General features: G+C 49.9%; 1 protein-coding gene and 1 long non-coding RNA gene across 7 annotated transcripts in view; one reads left to right on the top strand and one right to left on the bottom strand.

Annotated features, from left to right (window-relative positions):
- Positions 1-4447: 4447 nt before the first annotated feature.
- On the bottom strand, positions 4448-20911 carry LOC103877407. Of its 2 annotated transcripts, none has more exons than XR_001894692.3 (4): positions 20837-20911; positions 12357-12479; positions 7478-7540; positions 4448-4708 (listed from the first exon to the last, which is right to left on the bottom strand). It is a non-coding gene; the product is annotated as an uncharacterized LOC103877407 (long non-coding RNA). The 2 variants fall into 2 exon arrangements; XR_002516932.1 differs by lacking the exon at positions 20837-20911 and adding an exon at positions 16228-16538.
- Positions 16768-21477, top strand: part of PC (pyruvate carboxylase) — a 107842-nt gene continuing 103132 nt past the window's right edge. Inside the window, exons 1-3 of one of the 5 annotated variants that reach the window (XM_017948237.3) lie at positions 16862-16879; positions 17200-17327; positions 20736-20923. Coding sequence is in view for 2 of the 5 variants with exons in the window: in XM_031653716.1 (XP_031509576.1) it covers positions 17298-17327 (30 nt within the window). In the remaining 3 variants the exon portion in view is untranslated. Of the gene's footprint in view, positions 16880-17199; positions 17328-20735; positions 20924-21477 lie in introns of those variants that run through there. The other 4 variants (XM_031653716.1, XM_003909497.5, XM_003909496.5 and 1 more) reach the window with 4 other exon arrangements.

Genomic DNA, 21477 nt, shown 5'->3' with positions numbered 1-21477 from the left:
GTGACACAGCAAGACTGCATCTCAAAAAGAAATACGTTTTTCAAAAAAGAATCAGTATGTTTTTCAAAAAGGAAACTAGAACAACCACATTCACAAAGACAGCAAGGAGGATGGCCATTGCCAGGCACTGGAGGAGGGAGGAATGAAGAGTTTCATGGCTGCAGATGTTCATAAGGTGAAGAGTTCCAGAGATCAGTTGCACAACAATGGCTGAAATGGTAAATTTTATGTTAGATGTGTTCTACAATACTGGAGAATTTTTTTTTTTTTAAAGAAACAAAAGGAAACACGACTGCTCCAGGCTAGGAGTCAGGAGGCCTGGATTTTTTTCCAGGCCCAGCGCTGCGCCTAATGTCCCAGCAGCACAGCACAACCCTTGAGCACTCAAGCTCTGAGGACCCACTGCCTCTGCGTAAACTGTAGCTTCATTCCTTGCAGCCTTGTGACCTTGGGCACATTTTTCTCCTTCATCCGTAAGAAGGACAAATAACTTGGGTAATTGTTGTGCGTATTAAATGTGATCCACAGGGCTTAGCACACAGCAAGCCCTCGAACAAAGAGAGTTGGTGGTTGTATTAGTCCATTCTCCTGCTGTTATTAAAGAAAGACGTGAGGCCGGGAGCAGTGGCTCATGCCTGTAATCCTAGCACTTTGGGTAGCCGAGGCGGGTGGATCACTTGAGGTCAGAAGTTCAAGACCAGCCTGGCGAATATGGTGAAACCCCATCTCTACTAAAAATGCAAAAATTAGGCCAGGTGCAGTGGCTCACACCTGTAGTCCCAGCACTTTGGAAGGCTGAGGCAGATCACAAGGTCAGGAGTTTGAGACCAGCCTGGCCAACATGGTGAAACCCCGTCTCTACTGAAAAAATATAAAGATTAGCCAGGCATGGTGGCGTGTGCCTGTAATCCCAGCTACTCGGGAGGCTGAGGCAGGAGAATTGCTTGAACCCAGGAAGCAGAGGTTGCAGTGAACCGAGATCATGCCACTGCACTCCAGCCTGGGCAACAGAGCAAGACTCCATCTCAAAAAACAAAACAAAACAGAACAAAAAATTATCCAGGCATAGTGGTGGGCAACTGTAATCCCAGCTACTTGGGAGGCTGAGGCAGGAGAATTGCTTGAACCCGGGAGGCGGAGGTTGTAGTGAGCTAAGATTGTGCCACTGCACCCCAGCCTGGGCACAGAGCGAGACTCTGTCTCAAAAAATAATAATAATAAAAATAAGAAATACCTGAGACTGGGTAATTTATAAAGACAAGAAGTTTAATTAGTTCATGGTTCTGCAGGCTGTACAGGAAGCATAGCAGCTTCTGCTGCTGGGGAGGCCTCAGGAAGCTTCCAACCACAGTGGAAGGCAAAGCGGGGTTGAAGCATCTCACATGGTAGGAGCAGGAGAAAGAGAGAGTGGCAGGAGGGGCTGTATCCTTTTTTTTTTTTTTTTCCAGATAGAGTCTCACTCTGTCGCCCAGGCTGGAGTGCAGTGGCGCAATCTCGGTTCCTTGCAACCTCCACCTCCCGGGTTTAAGTGATTCTTATGCCTCCTGAGTAGCTGGGACTACAGGTGCCCACCACCGCACCCAGTTAATTTTTTATATTTCTGGTAGAGACAAGGTCTTGCTATATTTCCCAGGCTGGCCTTGAACTCCTGGCCTCAAGTGATCTGCCCACCTCGGTCTCCTAAAGTGTTTGGAATAAAGGCATGAGCCACCGTGCCCAGCCTACACACTTTTAAACAACCAGATCTCACAAGAACTCACTCACTATCATGAAAACAGCGCCAAGGGGATGGGGCTAAACCATTCATGAGAATCCACCCCCACGAGTCAACCACCTCCAACACTGGAGACTACAATTCAACATGAAGTTTGGTGGGGACACAAATCCAAACCATATCAGTGGTATTCACTGCTGTGGGCAAATCCTTTCCCCTCTTGGTCAGTCTCATCTGTAAAATGGGTTGTTTCTTTTTTAATTTTTTTTTTTTTTTTTTTTGAGATGGAGTCTTGCTCTGTCACCCAGGTTGGAGTGCAGTGGTGTGATCTTGGCTCACTGCAAACTCTGCCTCCTGGGTTGAAGTGATTCTCCTGAGTAGCTGGGATTACAGTCACGTGCCACCACGCCTGGCTAATTTTTGTATTTTTAGTAGAGATAGGGTTTCACCATGTTGGCCTGGCTGGTCTTGAACTCCTGGCCTCGTGATCCACCCACCTCGGCCTCCCAAAGTGCTGGATTACAGGCATGAGCCACCGAACTCAGCCTGTAAAATGGGTTGTTTCAAATATAAGACGAAATCATGAGTGTGGATGCTTCTAAAGGTGAGACTGCCATCAGCAGCTCTTTCCCCCAAGACGGGAAGCCTGGGGCTAGGCCAGCAGATTCCTCAGAATGGTGGTTTTGTTTTTTGAAACAGCGTCTCACTCTGTTGCTCAGGCTGGAAGGCAGTGGCATGATTTCAGCTCACTGCAGCCTTGACCTCCCGGGCTCAAGTGATCCTCCCACCTCAGCCTCCTGAGTAGCTGGGACTACAGGTATGTGCCACCAGGCCTGGCTAATTTTTCTATTTTTTGTAGAGATGGAGTTTCATCATGTTACTCAGGCTGGTTTCGAACTCCTGCACTCGAGCAATCTGCCCACCTCAGCCTCCCAAAGTGCTGGGATTTCAGGTGTGAGCCACCACGCCCAGCCTCAGAATGGTAGAATCTGCGTGCTGAAGGGATCCCATACATCTGTTCCATGCTCCTTTTTGTTTTATTTTGATTATGTATTTCTTTGTTTATTTTAGAGATAAGGTTTCTCTATGTTGTCCAGGCTGGTCACAAACTCCTGGTCTCAAGTGATCCTCCTGTCTCAGCCTCCTGAATAGCTGGGATTATAGGCATGAGCCATCATGCCCAGCTCCTTTTTGTTTTAACCACTGTTTTGAGTCAACCCCTTCACAGATTTCATTTAAACCTCACGATAGTCCTATGATGTGGGGATTGTCATCTCATTTTATAGATCAGAAAACTGAGGATCAGGGAGATTAAGCACCTGGCTGGAGAGCATGCCCACTAAGTGGCAGAGTTGGTCAGCCACCCTGGTCAGCCGGGCTTTAAAAACCTGTGCTTCAATCACTCAGGTCTCCTTCCCCAGACTAGGCAGCAGACGCAGGACTGGAAGCTAGCTGTCCTGCCTCCTCCATGTTTGGGGTGCTGCAGAGGGCACCCCTATCCAGGGCCAGGGAAGTGCTGGCTGCAGCTCTTGGGTCACACTAACCTTGTCCCCCAGGGCCTGGCCTTGCCCTCATCCCTTCTGCTCAGTTTCTGAATCTTCCTTGGGTGAAGGGTTGCTTAAAATCTGCCAGGCTCAGCTCCCAGAGGAGCTATGACAGGGCCAGTGTGAAGAGAATGGAAAAAAGGAGCCCTGACCTTCTGCCCCAGCCTGTCCCTAACACTGACTCTGATTTGTACCCAGGTCCTTTAATTTCAATGCTGACAACACTCCAAAGGTCAGTCCTGACCCTGGTTAAAAAGCAACAAAACCATTACACAATCTTCAACGCCCTCACTTCAACACACGTAGTCAACTCAAATCCCCATTCTCACAAAGGTCTGAGCCCAGGAAGAAGTGGCTGACTCACAGACTTTTGAGATGTGGTGGGATGAATCACTCGCTCTTACGTCAAGAACATAGCTGTGGAGTACCCTCTTGCCAAGCATGTAGTCTTAAAACAATTTCCCAAATCCACTGAGGAGAGGGAGAAAAATCTGTGTTCTCCTCCTTCCCTCCTCACTGCTTCTCTGCCTTCTTCACCTGGTATCTTAGACTGATTTGTGTTGCTGTAACAGAGACGGGTTAATTTCTAAACAATCATTCATTTGATTCATGGTTCTGGAGGCTGGGAAGTCCAAAAGAATGGCATCAGCCTCCGATGAGGCCCTTTGTGTTATGTCATCCCATGGCAGAAGGTGGAAGGGTAAGAGAAAGCAAAATTGGGCAAGGACAAGAGGGGGCTGAACTCACTTTTATCAGGAACCTACTTCCTGATAATTGCAGTAATCCAGTCACCTAATCACCTCTTTGCCGTTCCACCTCTTGATAACTGTCATAATGACAATTAGAGTTTGACATGAGTTTTGGAGCAGACGTTCAAACTATAGCACCTGGCAAGCTCTTACCTTTCCAAACTCTGCTTTGTGAGTGACACCTCCCCAAAAAGCCTGCCCTGACACCTCCAGGCTGTGTAAGATAGGCAGTCCCCTTTACAGCCCACCTGATAACCCAATACACACAGTAACACAATCATACATGTCTGCCTTACCTCACCAGACTAGGTACCCCCTGAAGGCTAGAAGAACACCTTCATCTCTGTGTCCCCACGACCCAACACAGTAAATAACTGGTATTAAATATTGGAGACTATTAGTTGTCTATTGCTGTCTAACAAATTACCCCAAAACTTAGAGACTTAAAACAACACACATTTATTATCTCAGTTTCTGTGGGTCAGGAATGGGGGCGCGGCTTAGCAGGTCTCTGGCTCGGATCTCTCAGAGGCCACAGTCAAGTCTTCTCCAGGTCCTTCTTGGGTGGATCTGCTTCCAAGCTCATTCTTGTGGTTGTTTGCATAATTTAATTCTTTTTGGATTGTGGGACTGAGGGTCTCTGCTTCTTGATTGTTGCTACTTGGGCCTCTCCAAAGACCATCTCACAAAATGGCAGCTGGCTTTAATCAGAGCAAGCGAGTGAGAGCAAGAGATGGCGAGAAAGACAAGCCGGGATCTTTGGAGACTAACTGCAGAAGTGACATGTGAGGCCAGAGCAACTCCGTCTTGGATGCTAATCCACCACGTTGACTTCTTATTAACCCCCATTCTGGGAATGCCTCTAAGATTTCTACCTTTTTTTTTTTTTTTTTTGAGGCGGAGTCTCACTCTGTCGCCCAGGCTGGAGAGGAGTGCAGTGGTGCGATCTCGGCTCATTGCAAGCTCCGCCTCCTGGGTTCACACCATTCTGCTGCCTCAGCCTCCCGAGTAGCTGGGACTACAGGCGCCAGCCACCACGCCTGGCTAATTTTTTGTATTTTTAGTAGAGACAGGGTTTCACTGTGTTAGCCAGGATGGTCTTGATCGGCCCGCCTCGGCCACCCAAAGTGCTGGGATTACAGATTTCTACTCTATCTACTGTTACCATAAATCCTACCCATAGGCAGATCCATATCACATTCTTGCCTTTCCCTGAGGTCCCAAACTTCAATTATCTTACACATTCCTGCCCTGTGGTATATAAGCCCTGGGTCTGGGGGTCTATAGCGTGGGGATCCACCAACACGTCTTGCCGCAGCGTGAGACACAGACTTGGCTGCTGTTCCGAAATCTGTATTAAATGTTTCTTTTTGGCTGGGTGTGGTGGCTCATGCCTGTAATCCCAGCACTTTGGGAGGCCAAGGCAGGCGGATCATTTGAGGCCAGGAGTTCGAGACCAGCCTGGCCAACATGGTGAAATTCGGTCTCTACTAAAAATACAAAAATCAGCTGGTCGTGGTGGTGCATGCCTGTAATCTCAGCTACTTGGGAGGCTGAGGCAGGAGAATCACTTTAATCTGGGAGGTGGAGGTTGCAGTGAGCCTAGATGGTGCCACTGCACTGCAGTCTGGGTGACGGAGCGAGACTCTGTCTCAAAAAGAAACAACAACAAAAAAATGTTTTTTCTTTTTTTTTTTTTTTTTTTTTTTGAGACGGAGTCTCACTGTGTCTCCCAGGCTGGAGTGCAGTGGCGCGATCTCGGCTCACTGCAAGCTCCGCCCCCCGGGTTCACGCCATTCTCCCGCCTCAGCCTCCCAAGTAGCTGGGACTACAGGCGCCCGCTACCGCGCCCGGCTAGTTTTTTGTATTTTTAGTAGAGACGGGGTTTCACCATGTTAGCCAGGATAGTCTCGATCTCCTGACCTTGTGATCCACCCGCCTCGGCCTCCCAAAGTGCTGGGATTACAGGCTTGAAAAAAATGTTTTTTCTAAGAAACTGAATTTGTCGGCCTCTTCCTTTGGCCTCAGCTTCCTTGGGTTTTGGGGATAGGTTTACATGGACTTGCCGACCACAGAACGTGGCAACCCATCACTTGCTTTATTCTGTTCCTTAGAGGCGAGTTGCCAGGTCCAGTCTACCCTCAAGGGGTGGAGATGACACAAGGGCGTGAACACCAGGAGGCTAGGATCATTGGGGACCATCTTGGAGATGGCCTACCACAGACACCAAGGATTCCAGGCCTCCTCCACTGCCTGTGTTTAAAGCCTTGCCCTTTCATGTACTGGCTATGTGCCTTGGGTGAGTGGCTTAACCTCATGTGTCTACAATTTCTCCACTATAACACGGGGATCATGCTTTATTTCATAAAATCTAAGAGGACATCTATGGAAAGGTGGCAATATTTTATATACCATTAAGAAAGAATATCTGGGCTGGGCACGGTGGCTCACGTCTGTAATCCCAGCAGTTTGGGAGACCAAGGCAGGAGGATTGCTTGAGCCCAGGAGTTTAAGACCAGCCTGCACAACTTAATGACACCCTGCCTGTACAAAAATTAGAAAAAAATTAGCTGGGCCTGGTGGCATGTGCCTGTAGTCCCAGCCACTTGGGAGGCTGAGGTGGGAGGATGGCTGGAGCCCAGGAGGTTGAGGCTGCAGTGAACTGTGATTGAAGCCACTGCACTCCAGCCTGGGCAACAGAGTGAGACCCTGTCTCAGGGAAAAAATAAAGAAAGAAGGGAGAAAGGGAAGAAAGAGAAAGAAAGAAAAGAAAGAAAGAAAGAAAGAAAGAAAGAAAGAAAGAAAGAAAGAAAGAAAGAAAGAAAGAAAGAAAGAAAGAAAGAAAGAAAGAAAGAAAGAAAGAAAAAGAGAAAAAGGAAGGAAGGAAGGAAGGAAGGAAGGAAGAAAGAAAGAAAGAAAGAAAGAAAGAAAGAAAGAAAGAAAGAAAGAAAGAAAGAAAGAAGGAAAGAAAGAGAAAGGAAGAAAGAAACCCATTACCCACTCCTTGGAAGGTACAGCCCCGTTTTAGAGAGGTTAAAATGTGGAGGAAAAAAGTGTGCCTTGAAAGTACAAAACACAGTAGTATCTATTTCCTAAAGTGAAGTAGGAAAGAGATATTTCCTGTATCTATTCACGTAAATGGCTGATGTCATTTAAAGTTCTGGTGAGGCTTAGATAAACTGGAAGGCTGCAAGCTGGGACAGGCTACCATGTTCCTTATGAGTGAGCCAATGAAAGTGATCTACATCTACCTGCTGTGGGCAAGACCTTGTTTTGGTGGACAGAAGAGAATGAGAGACCACATCTGGCTTGGGGGAGGGGAGGATCTAGGCAGGCCTCTTGGAGGAGGTGATATTGGAGCCCAGCCTCAAGAGCCCACTCTCCAGAACCTTGAGAATCAGATATTGAAAGTCTGACTGACCTTGGAAGGCAGCAGGGGTGGGGCGTGCCCTCTACCCTGGGAGACTGACCTTTGTGAGTGCGCTTCACCTTTGCACCCCTCCAGAGCTTATACTCATCTCTTCTTCTCTCGGCTGAAATGACAGAAGTATAGTCAATGATGGACCTGGAATCCAGCCCAGTTGAGTCAGGCCAGCACATAGAGTCTTCAGCAAATGTGTGTTCTACCCTCCATGGGTGGGGCCTGAGTCTTCACATATCCTCTAGGAGGATTAGACAAAATTTTAAACCTAGCAGTTAGTACTACTAGACTTTCTCCTTGAAAATATGATGCCCAGTTTGGGTGCGGTAGCTCATGTCTGTAATCCCAGCACTTTGGGAGGCTGAGGCGGGCAGAGCACTTGAGGCCAGGAGTTCAAGACCAGCCTGGCCAACATGGTGAAACCCCGTCTCTAAAAAAAGTACAAAAATTAGCCTTGAGGCCGGACGTGGTGGCTCATGCCTGTAAATCCCAGGACTTTGGGAGTGTGAGGTGGGTTGGGTCACCTGAGGTCAGGAGTTCAAGACCAGCCTGGCCAACATGGTGAAACCCCATCTCTACTAATACAAAAATCAGCCGGCTGTGGGGGCACACACCTGTAATCCCAGCTACTCGGGAGGCTGAAGCACAGAAATTGCTTGAACCTGGGAGGTGGAGGTTGCAGTGATCAGAGATCATGACACTGTACTCCAACCTGGGCAACAGACTGAGACTCTGTCTAAAAAAAGTTTTTTAAATAAATAAAAAAATATGATGCCCACCAGAAGTAAGATGAGCGACTGTGCAGATATACATTTATTTAATTTAAAATTGTTTGTGGGCCAAGTGCAGTGGCTCACACCTGTAATCCCAGCATTTTGGGAGGCTGAGGCAGGGGAGGATCACTTGAGGGCAGGAGTTTGAGACCAGGTTAGGCAACAAAGTGAGTCCCCATTTCTATAAAATTTTAAAAATTGGCCAGGTGCGGTAGCTCACACCTGTAATCCCAGCACTTTGGGAGGTGGGTGAGGGTTGGGGGACGAATCACGAGGTCAAGAGATTGAGACCAGCCTGGCCAAGATGGTGAAACCCTGTCTCTACTAAAAATACAAAAATTAGCGGGGCGTGGTGGTGGGCACCTGTAATCCCAGCTACTTGGGAGGCTGAGGCAGAGAATCGCTTGAACTCGGGAGGCAGAGGTTGCAGTGAGCCTAGATCACGCCACTGCACTCTAGCCTGGGTGACAGAGCAAGACTCGTTTCAAAAAAAAAAAAAAGTTCTTGTGTTTATCTTCTGTCCCTTATTCCCTCCTCACACCTGTACAAGAGTTGAGTTTAGCACATAGTAAATGTTTAATAGTCAGTGAATAGGAGTGCCCCAGAGGCCAAGCAGAGTCCACAGAGTCCAGTGGACACCACATCCATGGGGGAGGGAAAAGTTAAAGAGATGATACCTGGAACAGGTCAGATTGGGGGCGTGGACCAAGAGGAGCAAATGCTGAGGAATTTCTGAGGCTTTGACAGTGTCCCTGGGCCAGGAAGGAAGACGAGGTGGTGGGAGGATATTGAGCCATTTCTGCAGCACTATGAAAAATGAGCTACTTTCCCAGACTAGTGTTGGGGGGCAGACCTCAAAGCACCCCATTTCAAAGCAGTGTGGTGCTACGCTAGAAATAACGCCCAGGGTGTTATGGGAGTCCTAGGAGGGCCCCTTACACCATGAGAGTGGCCTTGGAGGGCTTCCTGAAGGAGACAACGACTGGGTTAAGTCTTGAGAGAGAGAGAGAGAGAGATGACAGGAAGAGAGTTTATCAGGTGAATCTATTGAGAAAAGGAATCCCATGCAGAGAGAAACAGTCCAAGCAGAGGCAGGAAGCACGACGGGGTAGAGGAACAATGATACCTCATACCACTGGGGTGTAGGGAGGACAGCGCACCAGCAAGTTCAGACAGCATGGTGGCCAAGGCCGGGGCAGTTAGGAACAAGAAGACTGGAGACATCTAGATGGATGGGAGCTCCCAGACAAAGCTACAGATCCTAGCCAGGCGCAGTGGCTCATGTCTGTAATCCTAGCACTTTGGGAGGCTGAGGTGGGTGGATCACCTGAGGTCAGGAGTTCAAGACCAGCCTGGCCAACATGGTGAAGACCCATCCCTACTAAAAATACAAAAATTAGCCTGGTGTGGTGGCACAAGCCTGTAGTCCCAGCTACTCAGGAGGCTGAGGCAGGAGAATCACTTGAACCCAGGAGGCGGAGGTTGCAGTGAGCTGAGATGGCGCCACTGCACTCCAGCCTGGCAACAGTGAGACTCTGTCCCAAAAAAAAAAAAAAAAAAAAAAAAAAAAAAAAAATTAGCCGGGTATGGTGGCAGGTGCCTGTAATTCCAGCTACTCAGGAGGCCGAGGCAGGAGAATCACTTGAACCCAGGAGGCAGAGGTTGCAGTGAGCCAAGATCGCACCATTGCACTGCAGCCTGGGTGACAGAGTGAAACCCTGCCTAAAAACAAAACCAAAAACAAAACAACAAAAAAACAAAAACAAACAAAGCTACAGATCCCTCAAAACATAGCAGTTACTGTGAGCCCGGAAACAGCGCACCCCTCTGTGTTTAGAATCCAGAAGCCTGGCTTTACCCTGAGGATCTCATAAGGACAACCCAGATGTCCCCGATCCCCCCTCCAGAGATGACAAAAGAAAGATTTCTCCCGCCAGCATGGACTGAGCAGGAAAGGCATTGGCCAGGAGTGTTTGCAGTGTGGAAACTGCAAGTGTGTTTGGTGGCCCTGTGCCCTTGCCTGTGGCCACTCAAGTACTATTTTTGGCTTGCAGCGAGCCTAAATTCCAATGTTTGCCCCACTGTGTTCCCAGGCTCCTTTAACCCCATGGCTTCTCACCCCTAGAAACCGCCCTGTCTTTTCAGCCTCCTCCTACTTTGGCTGTTCAGTCTGGACAATTCCACTGGGCTCATGGAACCCATCATGGGATCGCCACAAGATGGTCAGACCTTCCACCGGCCGAGGTGGACCAAGGGCTAGTGTCTCCCCTGTGTTCTTAGCCTACAGAAGTCTCTGTCAATTATGAGATCTGCCCTCTTCTGTCTCTGAGCCTCTGAACATGTCCCTAAGAAGCAAAGGGATGGGTTAGCTACTCCCAACGTGCCCCCCAGAGTTATTGGGGTAACACCAAAGCCAGCCCTTCCACCTACCCACAGCCCAGTCTCTTAGCTGCAACTTCCTGTTTTTGTTTTGTTTTGTCTGAAGACTGGATCTCACTCTGTTGCCCAGGCTAGAGTGCAGTGCAGTGGCACGATCTCGGTTCACTGAAACCGCCACCTCCCAGGCTCAAGCGATTCTCTCACCTAGTCTCCCTAATAGCTGGGACTACAGGCACACCCCACCACACCTGGCTGACTTTTTGTTTTTCAGATTTTTTCAATTTTTTTTTTTTTTTTGAGACAGAGTCTGTCTCTGTTACTCAGGCTGGAGTGCAGTGGTGTGATCCCAGCTCACTGCAACCTCTGCCTCCAGGGTTTAAGTGATTTTCCTACCTCAGTCTCCCGAGCAGCTGGGATTATAGGCATTTGCCAGCCACCACACCTGGCTAATTTTTTGTATTTTTAGTAGAGATGGGGTTTCACCACATTGGTCAGGCTAGTCTCAAACTCCTAACCTCAAGTGATCCGCCCACCTCAGCCTCCCAAAGTGCTGGGATTACAGGCATGAGTCACTGTGCCTGGTCTTTCTTTTTCAACTTTTAATAGAGATGAGGCCTCACATTCAGGAGATTGAGACCATCCTGCCTAATACGGTGAAACCCCATCTCTACTGAAAATACAAGAAAATTAGCCGGGCATGGTGGTGCAAGCCTATAGTCCCAGCTACTCAGGAGGCTGAGGCAGGAGAATCGCATGAACCTGGGAGGCAGAGGTTGCAGTGAGCCGAGATTGAGTCACCGCACTCCAGCCTGGGTGACAGAGTGAGACTCCGTCTCAAAAATAAAAAAGAAAGAAAGAAATGGGCTCAAGTGATCCACCCACCTCGGCCCCTGCAAAGTTTGGGATTACAGGCATGTGCCACCACACCCAGCTCCCACTCCTGTTTCAAAGCCCACTTGCTCAAGTCTCATGCCCCTAAAGCCTGTGGGAGATGCCTCACCATGGCCACATCCCTTTATCATGGTGCCAGGTCCATACCAGGGCCGATGCCCACAGGATGGGGCAGAGGAAGAACCTCCTGACCACTTTTAGCCTCCCAAAGTGCTAGGGTTATAGGTGTGAGCCACCGCACCCCGCCCAAGAACTAACTTTTTTTTTTTTTTTTTGAGATGGAGTCTCGCTCTGTCGCACAGGCTGGAGTGCAGTGGCTGGATCTCAGCTCACTGCAAGCTCCGCCTCCCGGGTTTACGCCATTCTCCTGCCTCAGCCTCTGAGTAGCTGGGATTACAGGCTTGAGCCACTGCGCCCGGCTTTTTTTTTTTTTTTTTTTGAGATGGAGTTTCACTCTTGTCATCTAGGCTGGAGTGCAATGGTGCGATCTTGGCTCACTGTAACCTCTGCCTCCCAGGTTCAAGTAATTCTCCTGCCTCAGCCTCCTAAGTAGCTGGGATTACAGGCGTGCACCACCATGCCCTGCTGGTTTTGTATTTTTTTAGTAGAGATGGGGTTTCACCATGCTGGCCAGGCTGGTCTCGAACCCCTAACCTCAAGTGATCCGCCTGCCTCAGACTCCCAGAATGCTGGGATTACAGGTGTGAGCCACCGTGCCCAGCCCAGCCCAAGAACTTTTTAGAGTGTTAGCTATTAAGAAATAATAAAGCGGGCCTACACTCCTACCCTTAGGGCAGCCCCTCAGCTACTCTGTAAGGCCCCCCGGAACATCATTTCCCTCCCAACAGAGTCCTGCTGCCTGTGTTCTCTGCAGCAGAGCTTCACCTTGGCCAGCCTTCTACAGCACGTCTCAGCTCCTCTGTTTGGCTTCAGCTTCTGCTGCAACCTCCCAGGAGCTCAGCTAAGTTTTCCAAGTTCCCCAGATCTCAAGAATCAATTGAGAGCTTGCTAAGAGGAAAAGAAAAAAAAAATCATTGAAAAGATTACTAGGCCCCACCCCAAATTTACTGAATCATTATCCACAGGGGTGGGTGTGGGTCCAGGAATATGGTTTTGTTTTTAAAGGGCCCTGGAAGATTCTTACCATCCAGGAAGCCTAAATAGTATTTCTCTAGCCTCTCCATTGGTCTTCACACTGACTCCATTAGAACCACTTGGAGAGCTTCTAAAACTAGCACTGCAGTGCAGGGGGTCTTGTTTTTGAAACACCAGGGCCTTCATCTTCATTCTTCTCCGCAGAAAGCCAATCACTGAGACAACAATTATTGCCAAGGAAGAAGGCTTTAACTGGGTGCTACAGCCTAGGAGATACAAGATCAGTCTCAAATCCATCTCCCTGAGTGACTAAAATCAAGAGTTAACATATGCCGAGCGCGGTGGCTCAAGCCTGTAATCCCAGCACTTTGAGAGGTCGAGATGGGTGGATCACGAGGTCAGGAGATCGAGACCATCCTGGCTAACTCATTGAAACCCCGTCTCTACTAAAAAATACAAAAAATTAGCTGGGCGTGGTGGCGGGCGCCTGTAGTCCCAGCTACTGGGGAGGCTGAGGCAGGAGAATGGCGTGAACCTGGGAGGCGGAGCTTGCAGTGAGCTGAGATCCGGCCACTGCACTCCAGCCTCGGCGACACAGCGAGACTCCGTCTCAAAAAAAAAAAAAAAAAAAAAAAGAAGAGTTAACATAGAGGGAAGAAATGTAACAATGTGTAAGAAAACAAGAACTAGGGGCTGGCACTCATGCCTGTAATCCCAGCACTTTGGGGGACCGAGGCAGGTGGATCACGAGGTCAGGAGTTCGAGACCAGCCTGACTAACATGGTCTATTAAAAATACAAAAATTAGCCAGGCGTAGTGGCGGGCACCTGTAATCCCAGTTACTTGTGAGGCTGAGGCAGAAGAATTGCTTGAATTCAGGAAGTAGAGTTGCAGTGAGCCGAGATCATGCCACTGAACTCTAGCCTGGGCGACAGAGCAAGACTCCATCTCGGAAAAAAATAAAAAAAAATAAAAAGAAAACAAGAATTACGGAGAAGGAAGCAAGCAGGGTGAATGTGGGTTCTGGCATCTTGTTGTCTGGATGCCTTGATCTGATGAGTTTCCGTTTTCTGATACTGTTTTTTGAGAGGCCTGAGTGTCCTTTCCTGACAAAGGAACTCAGATAAAACAAATGTTAAATTTCAAGCTTTAAGACCAAAAGGGTCCATTTCTATGTTTATTTAAAAAAAAAAACAAAACTGTCTACGGGACTATTGCATCAGTTTCGGTCTCAGTCCCCAGGGATGGATTGAAGAGGCAAAGGTGACTCAGGTATTCTGCTGGTGATTCTAAGACCTCTGAGTTGGTGATTAATATGCATAAGAGCAATGGGATGGGGCTCAGGAATCTGTGTTTCCCACCTTGTCCCCAGGAGATTCTGTTGCTAGTGACACAGAAGCCCACACTGAGAAATGCTTTTCCTTTTTCTTTTCTTTTTCTTTTTCTTTTTCTTTTTTTTTTTTTTTTTGAGAGTTTTTCACTCTTGTTGCCCAGGCTGGAGTGCAATGCGCAATCTTGGCTCACCACAGTCTCAGCTCACTGCAGTCTCCGGCTCCTGGGTTAAAGCAATTCTCCTGCCACAGCCTCCCTAGTAGCTGGGATTACAGGCATGCGTCACCACGCCTAGCTAATTTTGTATGTTTAGTAGAGACAGGGTTTTGCCATTTTGGCCAGGCTGGTCTTGAACTCCTGGCCTCAAGTGATCCACCCACTTTGGCCTCCCAAAGTGCTGGGATTACAGGCTTGAGCCACTGCACTGGGCCAATTTTCATTTTTTTGAGATGGAGTTTTGCTCTGTTGCCCAGGCTGGAGTGCAATGGCACAATCTCAGCTCACTGCAACCAATTCTCCTGCCTCAGCCTCCCAAGTAGCTGGGATTACAGATGCCCACCACTATGCCCAGTTAATTTTTGTATTTTTAGTAGAGATAGCGTTTCACCATGTTCATCAGGCTGGTCTCGAACTCCTGACTTCAGATGATCCAGCCTCCCACTACATTCAGATGATCATGCCTCTCATTACAGGCATGAGCCATCGCGCCTAGCCCGTTTTTAATTTTTTTTTCGGGCGGGGACGGAGTCTCACTCTGTCACCCAGGCTGGAGTGCAGTGGCATGATCTCGGCTCACTGCAACCTCCACCTCCCGGGTTCAAGTGATTCTTTTGTCTCAGCTTCCCGAGTAGCTGGGACTACAGGTGACTGCCACCACACTCGGCTAATTTTTATATTTTTTTAGTAGAGACGAGGTTTCACCACATTGGCCAGGCTAGTCTTGAACTCCTGACCTTGCGATCTGCCCGCCTCAGCACCCCAAAGTGCTGGGATTACAAGTGTGAGCCACAGCGCCTGGCCCCATTTTTAAAATTTTAAAAGACAGAGATGAGGTCTTACTGTGTTGCCAACTCTGGTCTCAAACTCCTGGGCTCAAGTATTCCCCCCGACTCAGCCTCCCAAAGGTGAACTGGGATCTTAATCCTTGTTCTGTTACTAAAATAGCTGTGTTGGATCCAACTGAAGGTTGGGGTTCTTCAGGACCGGTGGAAGGAAGGACAGGGAAGTCGGAGTGAGAAAGTACTTATACAGGAGTCTGAGAGAAGAGTCAGATCTCTCTATGCTCAATAAACAATTTCTAGTTAGCAAGATGTTCTCATAGTCTTTGACTCCTTTTTGGAAGCAGATTTTTTTTTTCCTTGCCCTTATTACCATCTGATGTATTATATTACATATCACTATTAACTAATATATATTAATATGTCTGCTCTCCTTTGAAGGCACGATTTTGGTGTGTTTGGTTAATCCCTTATCTCTGGTTGGCACTGATCCCAGTTTACGAAGTGGTAAATGAAAGTAAAAATCTCGCCCCCCGCCCCCCCCGCGCCCCAGTTCATGCGAAAGTGAAGATTAAGCCTTGAAGCTGAGTCATTGCAACACCCTCTTCCAAAAGAATAGCTGTTACTAGCATTAGGCATCAGCCAGATCCACACGGAAAGGTAAAAAGCCTCAGGCATCTGGGAAGGGCTGCCCCCACAGATCATTCACAGGTAAATTCTTGCTGGCCTCCCATAAACAAGGACAGGTCAATTGTAGCTTCAGGTCTACAGTCTAAGTTTAGCTCCTAAAAACTCCTCAATAAGAATGTCATCACGAGCTTATTTTCCCAGGTGCGGAACAAAGTCAAGACTCCACCTACCCAGAGACATCTGCATAACTGACTCTTCCTTTACTCTCTTTTTCTCTTCAGACATTCATCTTATCTTACGTGGATTTACCGGGCACTAGCTAAAGTCCCATAGGAATGTTAACTATTGTCCTAATCGCCTACTTGCCCTTCTTCCTACATGCGTTCCCCTCACTCCCCCTTTAAGGAAATGCATAAATACGAAACCTCCCGAAAACCTCTTCGGAAAAACAACCACAGAGGTGTCTGTGGTTCGTGTTTTTCCCGAGCACGCCCTCAAACTGGATTAGTAAGCCTCGATGATAGAGGCTTATGCCTCAGTCACTCGTTCCACTTGTCAAAGCTTTCCTCTCGTGTCTCAAACAAGCCTTCCAAACCCCCCAGGTCCTGAGCAGCTTCGCTCTGCAGATTACAAAACCGAGACTCAGAGGTTAAGTTGCTTGCCCAAGGTCACACAGACGGACTCCAGACCCCCATAATCACCTACGTAGCTGCTAAAGGACACAGTCATGTAACCCATGTGGCACAAGCGCCTTCTCCTTTCTCCTGCCCTTCGCTAACGTTAGCTTTTCCGGCGACCTCTTCTCCGCTCGCCAGCGCGTATCTGCGTCTAGCCGGGATGCCTGAGCCCCAGTGCGATCTGTTATGCTTGCAGCTTCGGGAAACACGTGCTACTCGGGTGAATGAATCGAACGTCCCCACCCCCGCCGACAGCCAATAACTGCAAGTTGCAGCCCGGCCACTTCCGCCTATTGCGGGCGTCGGCCAGGGTCCGGCGGCCCACGTGAGGCTCCCGAGACAAGGGAGTAGGCGGTGGTGCGCCAGGGGCGGGCTCTCCCAGCCTCGCCACTAATCCAGGCGCTCGCCGGGGACGGGAGGGGCGGGGCTGACGTGGGGCGCCAAGGCTTAAACGTGACGGACAGGCGGGCGCAGGGCGGAGTCCACAGCCGAGGGGCGAGGAGTGACGGAGAACACTGCCCAATAACGGGAGGGGTTGGGCTGCCTGGGCCAATAGGAAGTCTGTAAGGCGGGGCCGGGACTGCAGCAAGTTCGGTTGCACGGAGACCGCAGCTGTTCTCTGTCAGTGGAGGCAGCGGCAGTAGAGGCGGCGGCGAGGACTGGCAGCGGCGAGGAGGTGAGTGTCTGCCGCGCTCCGCACGGTCCTCTTCCCGCGGCGGGTCGGAGCGGGTGGACGTGCGCCGACGCCGCCGCAAGGGACGTTTATGTAAGGGTCGCGCGCGCAGAGGCGGCGCGGGCTCCGCGAGTGACGGCTGGAGGAGACAGCGGCGAGCGGCGCGAGGTGCGCGACGCGAAGTGCGCCGCCCCTCCCCCTCGCGCGGGGGCTCGGCCGGCTGGACCCGCCCCCGGACCCGCCCCCGTCTCCAGCCCCCAAGCGCCCGTGTGCCGCGTCCTCCCTCGGGCTGCCTCATTCTTGTTCTCGGGCCCATTTTGCAGATGGAGAAACTGACTAAAGCGCCTCGCGCGAGGTCCCTGAGGGTTCGAACCCAAGTCTGTCAGGATCGGGAGCCCAAGTTGTCCCCATCGTACTGGATATGGCTCAGCTCTGCAGGAAGCCGCGGCGTGTAAGGCGAGGGCTTTCCTTGTTCCCGGCGCTCGCACTCCGCCTCCCGTAGGATCTTCCACTTTGTTTCAGACAGGGAAGCTCCAGGCGCCCAGACGCAGTGGTTCGCCCAAGGCCGCTCATTCGGGAGGTGGGGCTGGGCTCAGCCCCTTATTTCTCCAGCTTTTAGTAGTTTACAAAGCGCATCAGAGTCGGAAGCCAAGTCCCTAGGTCCCTGGCAACTTTGAGATTCTTTTTTTTTTTTTTTTTGGACAGGGTCTTGCTGTCACCCACCCAGGCTGGAGTGCAGTGCCGCGACCTCCCGGGCTCAAGCGAGCCTCCTGCCACAGTACCCCAGTGCTGGGACTACAGGCGGGCGCCACCACGCCTAGCTAATTTTTGTATTTTTTGGTGGAGACGAGCTTCCGTCATTTTGCCCAGGTTGGTCTCGTACTCCTACGCTCAAGTGAGCGGCCTGCCCTGGCTTCCCAAAGTGCTGAGATTACAGGCGTGCCTGGCCTGAAATTCTTAAAAATCAGATTGTGTCTTATTTTGTGAGAAGAGGTAGGCCAGGGCTCCTTACTCCTTCTCCAGCTGAGAAAACAGGCTCAGAGAAGTACCAACACTTGCTGATGACAACCAGAACCTCCAGAGTGCCTGCCATCTGCCTCCCTGTTGCTCCCGTACCCACTGCCACCAGCAGCCCTGGCTGGCCTCCCCCAAGGCACCCTATCCTTGTATGTGATGCAAACACTTGTGCTGGGGGTGGATGTGCTCAGCATTTCTCTCACTTGCAGCTACAGCTTCCTGCCTGCACGCTCTCCTTAACCGTTGAACTCTTCATCACATTCTTTTGCACACCTACAGTGTTCCTATCCCTACACGGGGCTGAGAGACAGCGTGGGCGATGAGGTCAATCCTTGTCCTACAACTGCTGACAAACCGATTGAGGGAGAGAAAAATAAACAAAACCTAAGCAGCAAGACAATCTGCTGCAGATGTTTGTAGAGAGCCTAGTGGGCGAGGTATTGGTCCTAGGAGGACATGGAAGAGGAAGTTCAGTAGAGGCCAGTAAATCACAGCAAACCACACACTAAAGCAAGAGAGAGGAGAAATGGCCTGGAAGGAGATGGGCTTGGGAAGGCTTCGTGGAGGAGGTGAGTGGTGGGCCTCTTTTTGATGCCACTGGCAGTGGAGAAGCAGTGATTGGATTTGAGCAGCTAGAAAGTTTTATTCTGGAGAGGTTTTGTTAAAGAGGTTTGTGAGACGGAGTTTCACTCTTGTCACCCAGGCTGGAGTGCAGTGGTGTGATCTCGGCTCACTGCAACCTCCACCTCCCGAGTTCAAGCGATTCTCCTGCCTCAGTCTCTTGAGTAGCTGGGATTACAGGCACATGCCACCATGCCTGGCTAATTTTTGTATTTTCAGTAGAGATGGGGTTTCACCATGTTGGCCAGGCTGGTCTTGAACTCCTGACCTCAGGTGATCTGCCCGCCTCGACCTCCCAAAGTGCTGGGATTATAGGCATAAACCATCACACCTGGCCAGTTACAGAGGTTTCAAGCAATTAGGACTGGAAGAGAAAGGCTGAGGAAGGTGGAAGGAGAATGTAGGGGACACAACTTCACTGTTGGGTGTAAGAAACTTGATTGGTCACTGGGAAGAGGCCTCTACAGGAGATGTAACCAGGTGAGGGCACTAGGATTTGCTAAGGTGCTGGTAAGTTAGTGACTGGAAGCCAACCTGAGGAAGCAAGATTAGATGCAAAGGTAGACCGGGCTGGGCGCGGTGGCTCATGCCTTTAATCCCAGCACTTTGGGAGGCCGAGGCGGTTGGGTCACCTGAGGTCAGGAGTTCCAGACCAGCCTGGCCAACATGGTGAAACCTCGTTTCTACTGAAAATACAAAAACTAGCCAGGCGTGATGTCAGGCACCTGTAATCCCAGCTACTCAGGAGACTGAGGCAGGAGAATTGCTTGAACCTGGGAGGTGGAGGTTGTAGTGAGCTGAGATCGCACCCCTGCACCCCAGCCTGGGCGACAGAGTGAGACTCCCTGTCAAAAAAACCAAAAAAAGACAAAAAACCAAACCAAAACAAAAAAAGCCCAAAAGGCAGACAGGGCTCTGAGGGCCCAGCTGCAGGCCTGAGCTGTGGTTTGTATCCCATGGTGTTCTGGTAAGCTCCCTGAAAGCAGCAGACATTTGTTGACTAATGGCTCCTCCACCCTGCCATGCTCTGCCCTTAGGGAAGGGGCTTTGTTCACTACAGTTGCTCAGTATCTGCTTTTTGAATTAATTTAGGCTGTCATCCAAAGTTTCCTTAGTTTACCCCAGTGTACCCTCATGTGCCATATTGCCTTCTGTCTTTCTACTGAAGCCCGCTGCAGCCTGGCTGACTCGGTTCCCTGTGTCAGTCCTCACCTCCAGGATCTCCCCTGGAAGGTTGCCCCTGGTAGCCCACAGTGGGTCCCCCAGGCCCTTTGCCCCTTTTTGTCCTGCTCCTTGCTTTCACCCGGTCTCACTTCCGGTGCGTGCCCCAGGTGCTGTGATAGGTACCTGTCCTCTCAAGACCACCACTCATGGGGGCTCTGGGACCAGTGGCAGGGCAGGACCTCAGATTCACTAGTCTCATCCCAAGCCACAGTTCCCTGTGTCCCTCTTCTGTCTGTCCTCACAGTCCCTAATAGTGCCAGGAACAAGTAGGTGCTTAATGAATGTTTTGGGTGAATTAGTTGAAAAGGGGCCAAATGGGGAACCAGTGAGGAGAGAAGGGTGAAAGATGGGGAATACGGAAAGGAGTTGCCTTTGGGGGTGGCAGGGATGGCCAGCACCATGGTCAGTATGGCAGAAAATCTGGCAGTCCACATTTCTCACTGGCACCTTCTGCATGGGCTGGAGGCCTCGTTGAGGTCAACATTTTCTGGGGTTTTTTTTTTTTTTTTTTTGGAGACAGAGTCTTGTTCTGTTGCCCAGGCTGGAGTACAGTGGCACCATCTTGGCTCACTGCAGTCTCTGCCTCCCGGGTTCAAGCGATTCTCCTGCCTCAGCCTCCTGAGTAGCTGGAATTACAGGCGCCACCCTTTCGCCTGGCTAATTTTTGTATCTTTAATAGAGATGGGGTTTCATCATGTTGACCAAACTGACCTCAAACTCCTGACCCTCCCAAAGTGCTGGGATTACAGACGTGAGCCACCGTGCCCGGCCTCTGGTCAACATTTTCATTGAGGATGAACATGGCTTTCTCTTTGGCTGCCTCCCAATATTGTCCTGCCCCCATCTGAATGGGCACCGATTCTTGTTTCCTGAAAGTTCCCACTTTGGGGCAGGTTTCTCACCCAGAGGCGTCCTTCACGGCAGCGGGGCATTTTGCCTGCTCACTCTGAAACCTCACCTGAGCCTGACTGACCATGCCTTCCTCTCTTTCTCTTAGCTGCCTTCTAGTCTCACCTGCGGACACTTTGCCAAAGGAGTCGGGCCTGATGGTGGAAGATGGGAAATGGCCAAAAGAATAAACCATTTCCTCTTACTTACCGAATGAAAAGCTTGCCTCATCTTGGCGTTCAAGACTCTCTAATATGATTCTACCTGTTGGGCTCTTTCTTCCATTTGACCCCGCAGGTACCCTCTTCTGTGTCAGCCCCCATAGTGAGATTCGTCACTGTTGCCCCAGACTCACTTCTCACGGTCCCCCCTCTGCTCTTGTTCTTGGTGACTTTGTTTTCTGCAGGGCCGTGCCTCTTATCTTGTCCTGTCAAAATTAAATTATTCTTCGAGACGTGGGACTTTATTAAGGCTTGACAACTCTATTCAGTTGGACTGGGCTCTCTTTTCATAACAATGATGGTGATAAGTAATGATTTATTGTTATTAATAATAAAAGCCAACTCCTGTGTGGTGGTGACAGCCTTGCTAAGCCCCTTACATACACATAATGTGATTATCACAACAATGCTATTACAAAGGTACTGTTAGATCCATCTCTTACAAATGGTGGACTCGCATAGGTGAGACACAGAGAGGTAAAATAACTCGTCCAGAGTCACGCAGCCAGGCAGGCTAGGCAGGCTCACTGCTGGAGTGCGTCTCACGTGCCATCCCATTTTTGCTTCTTTTAACCAGCCCCCAACAACTTGCTTTTTGGCACTTTGTGGGCAGGGCCTGGGTGTACATAC

The sequence above is a fragment of the Papio anubis genome, chromosome 12 (assembly GCF_008728515.1).
Source record: "Papio anubis isolate 15944 chromosome 12, Panubis1.0, whole genome shotgun sequence".
NCBI classification, from domain to species: domain Eukaryota; kingdom Metazoa; phylum Chordata; class Mammalia; order Primates; family Cercopithecidae; genus Papio; species Papio anubis.
The sequence above is the reverse complement of the archived record's forward strand: the minus strand, read 5'-3'. Positions and strand labels throughout refer to the sequence as shown.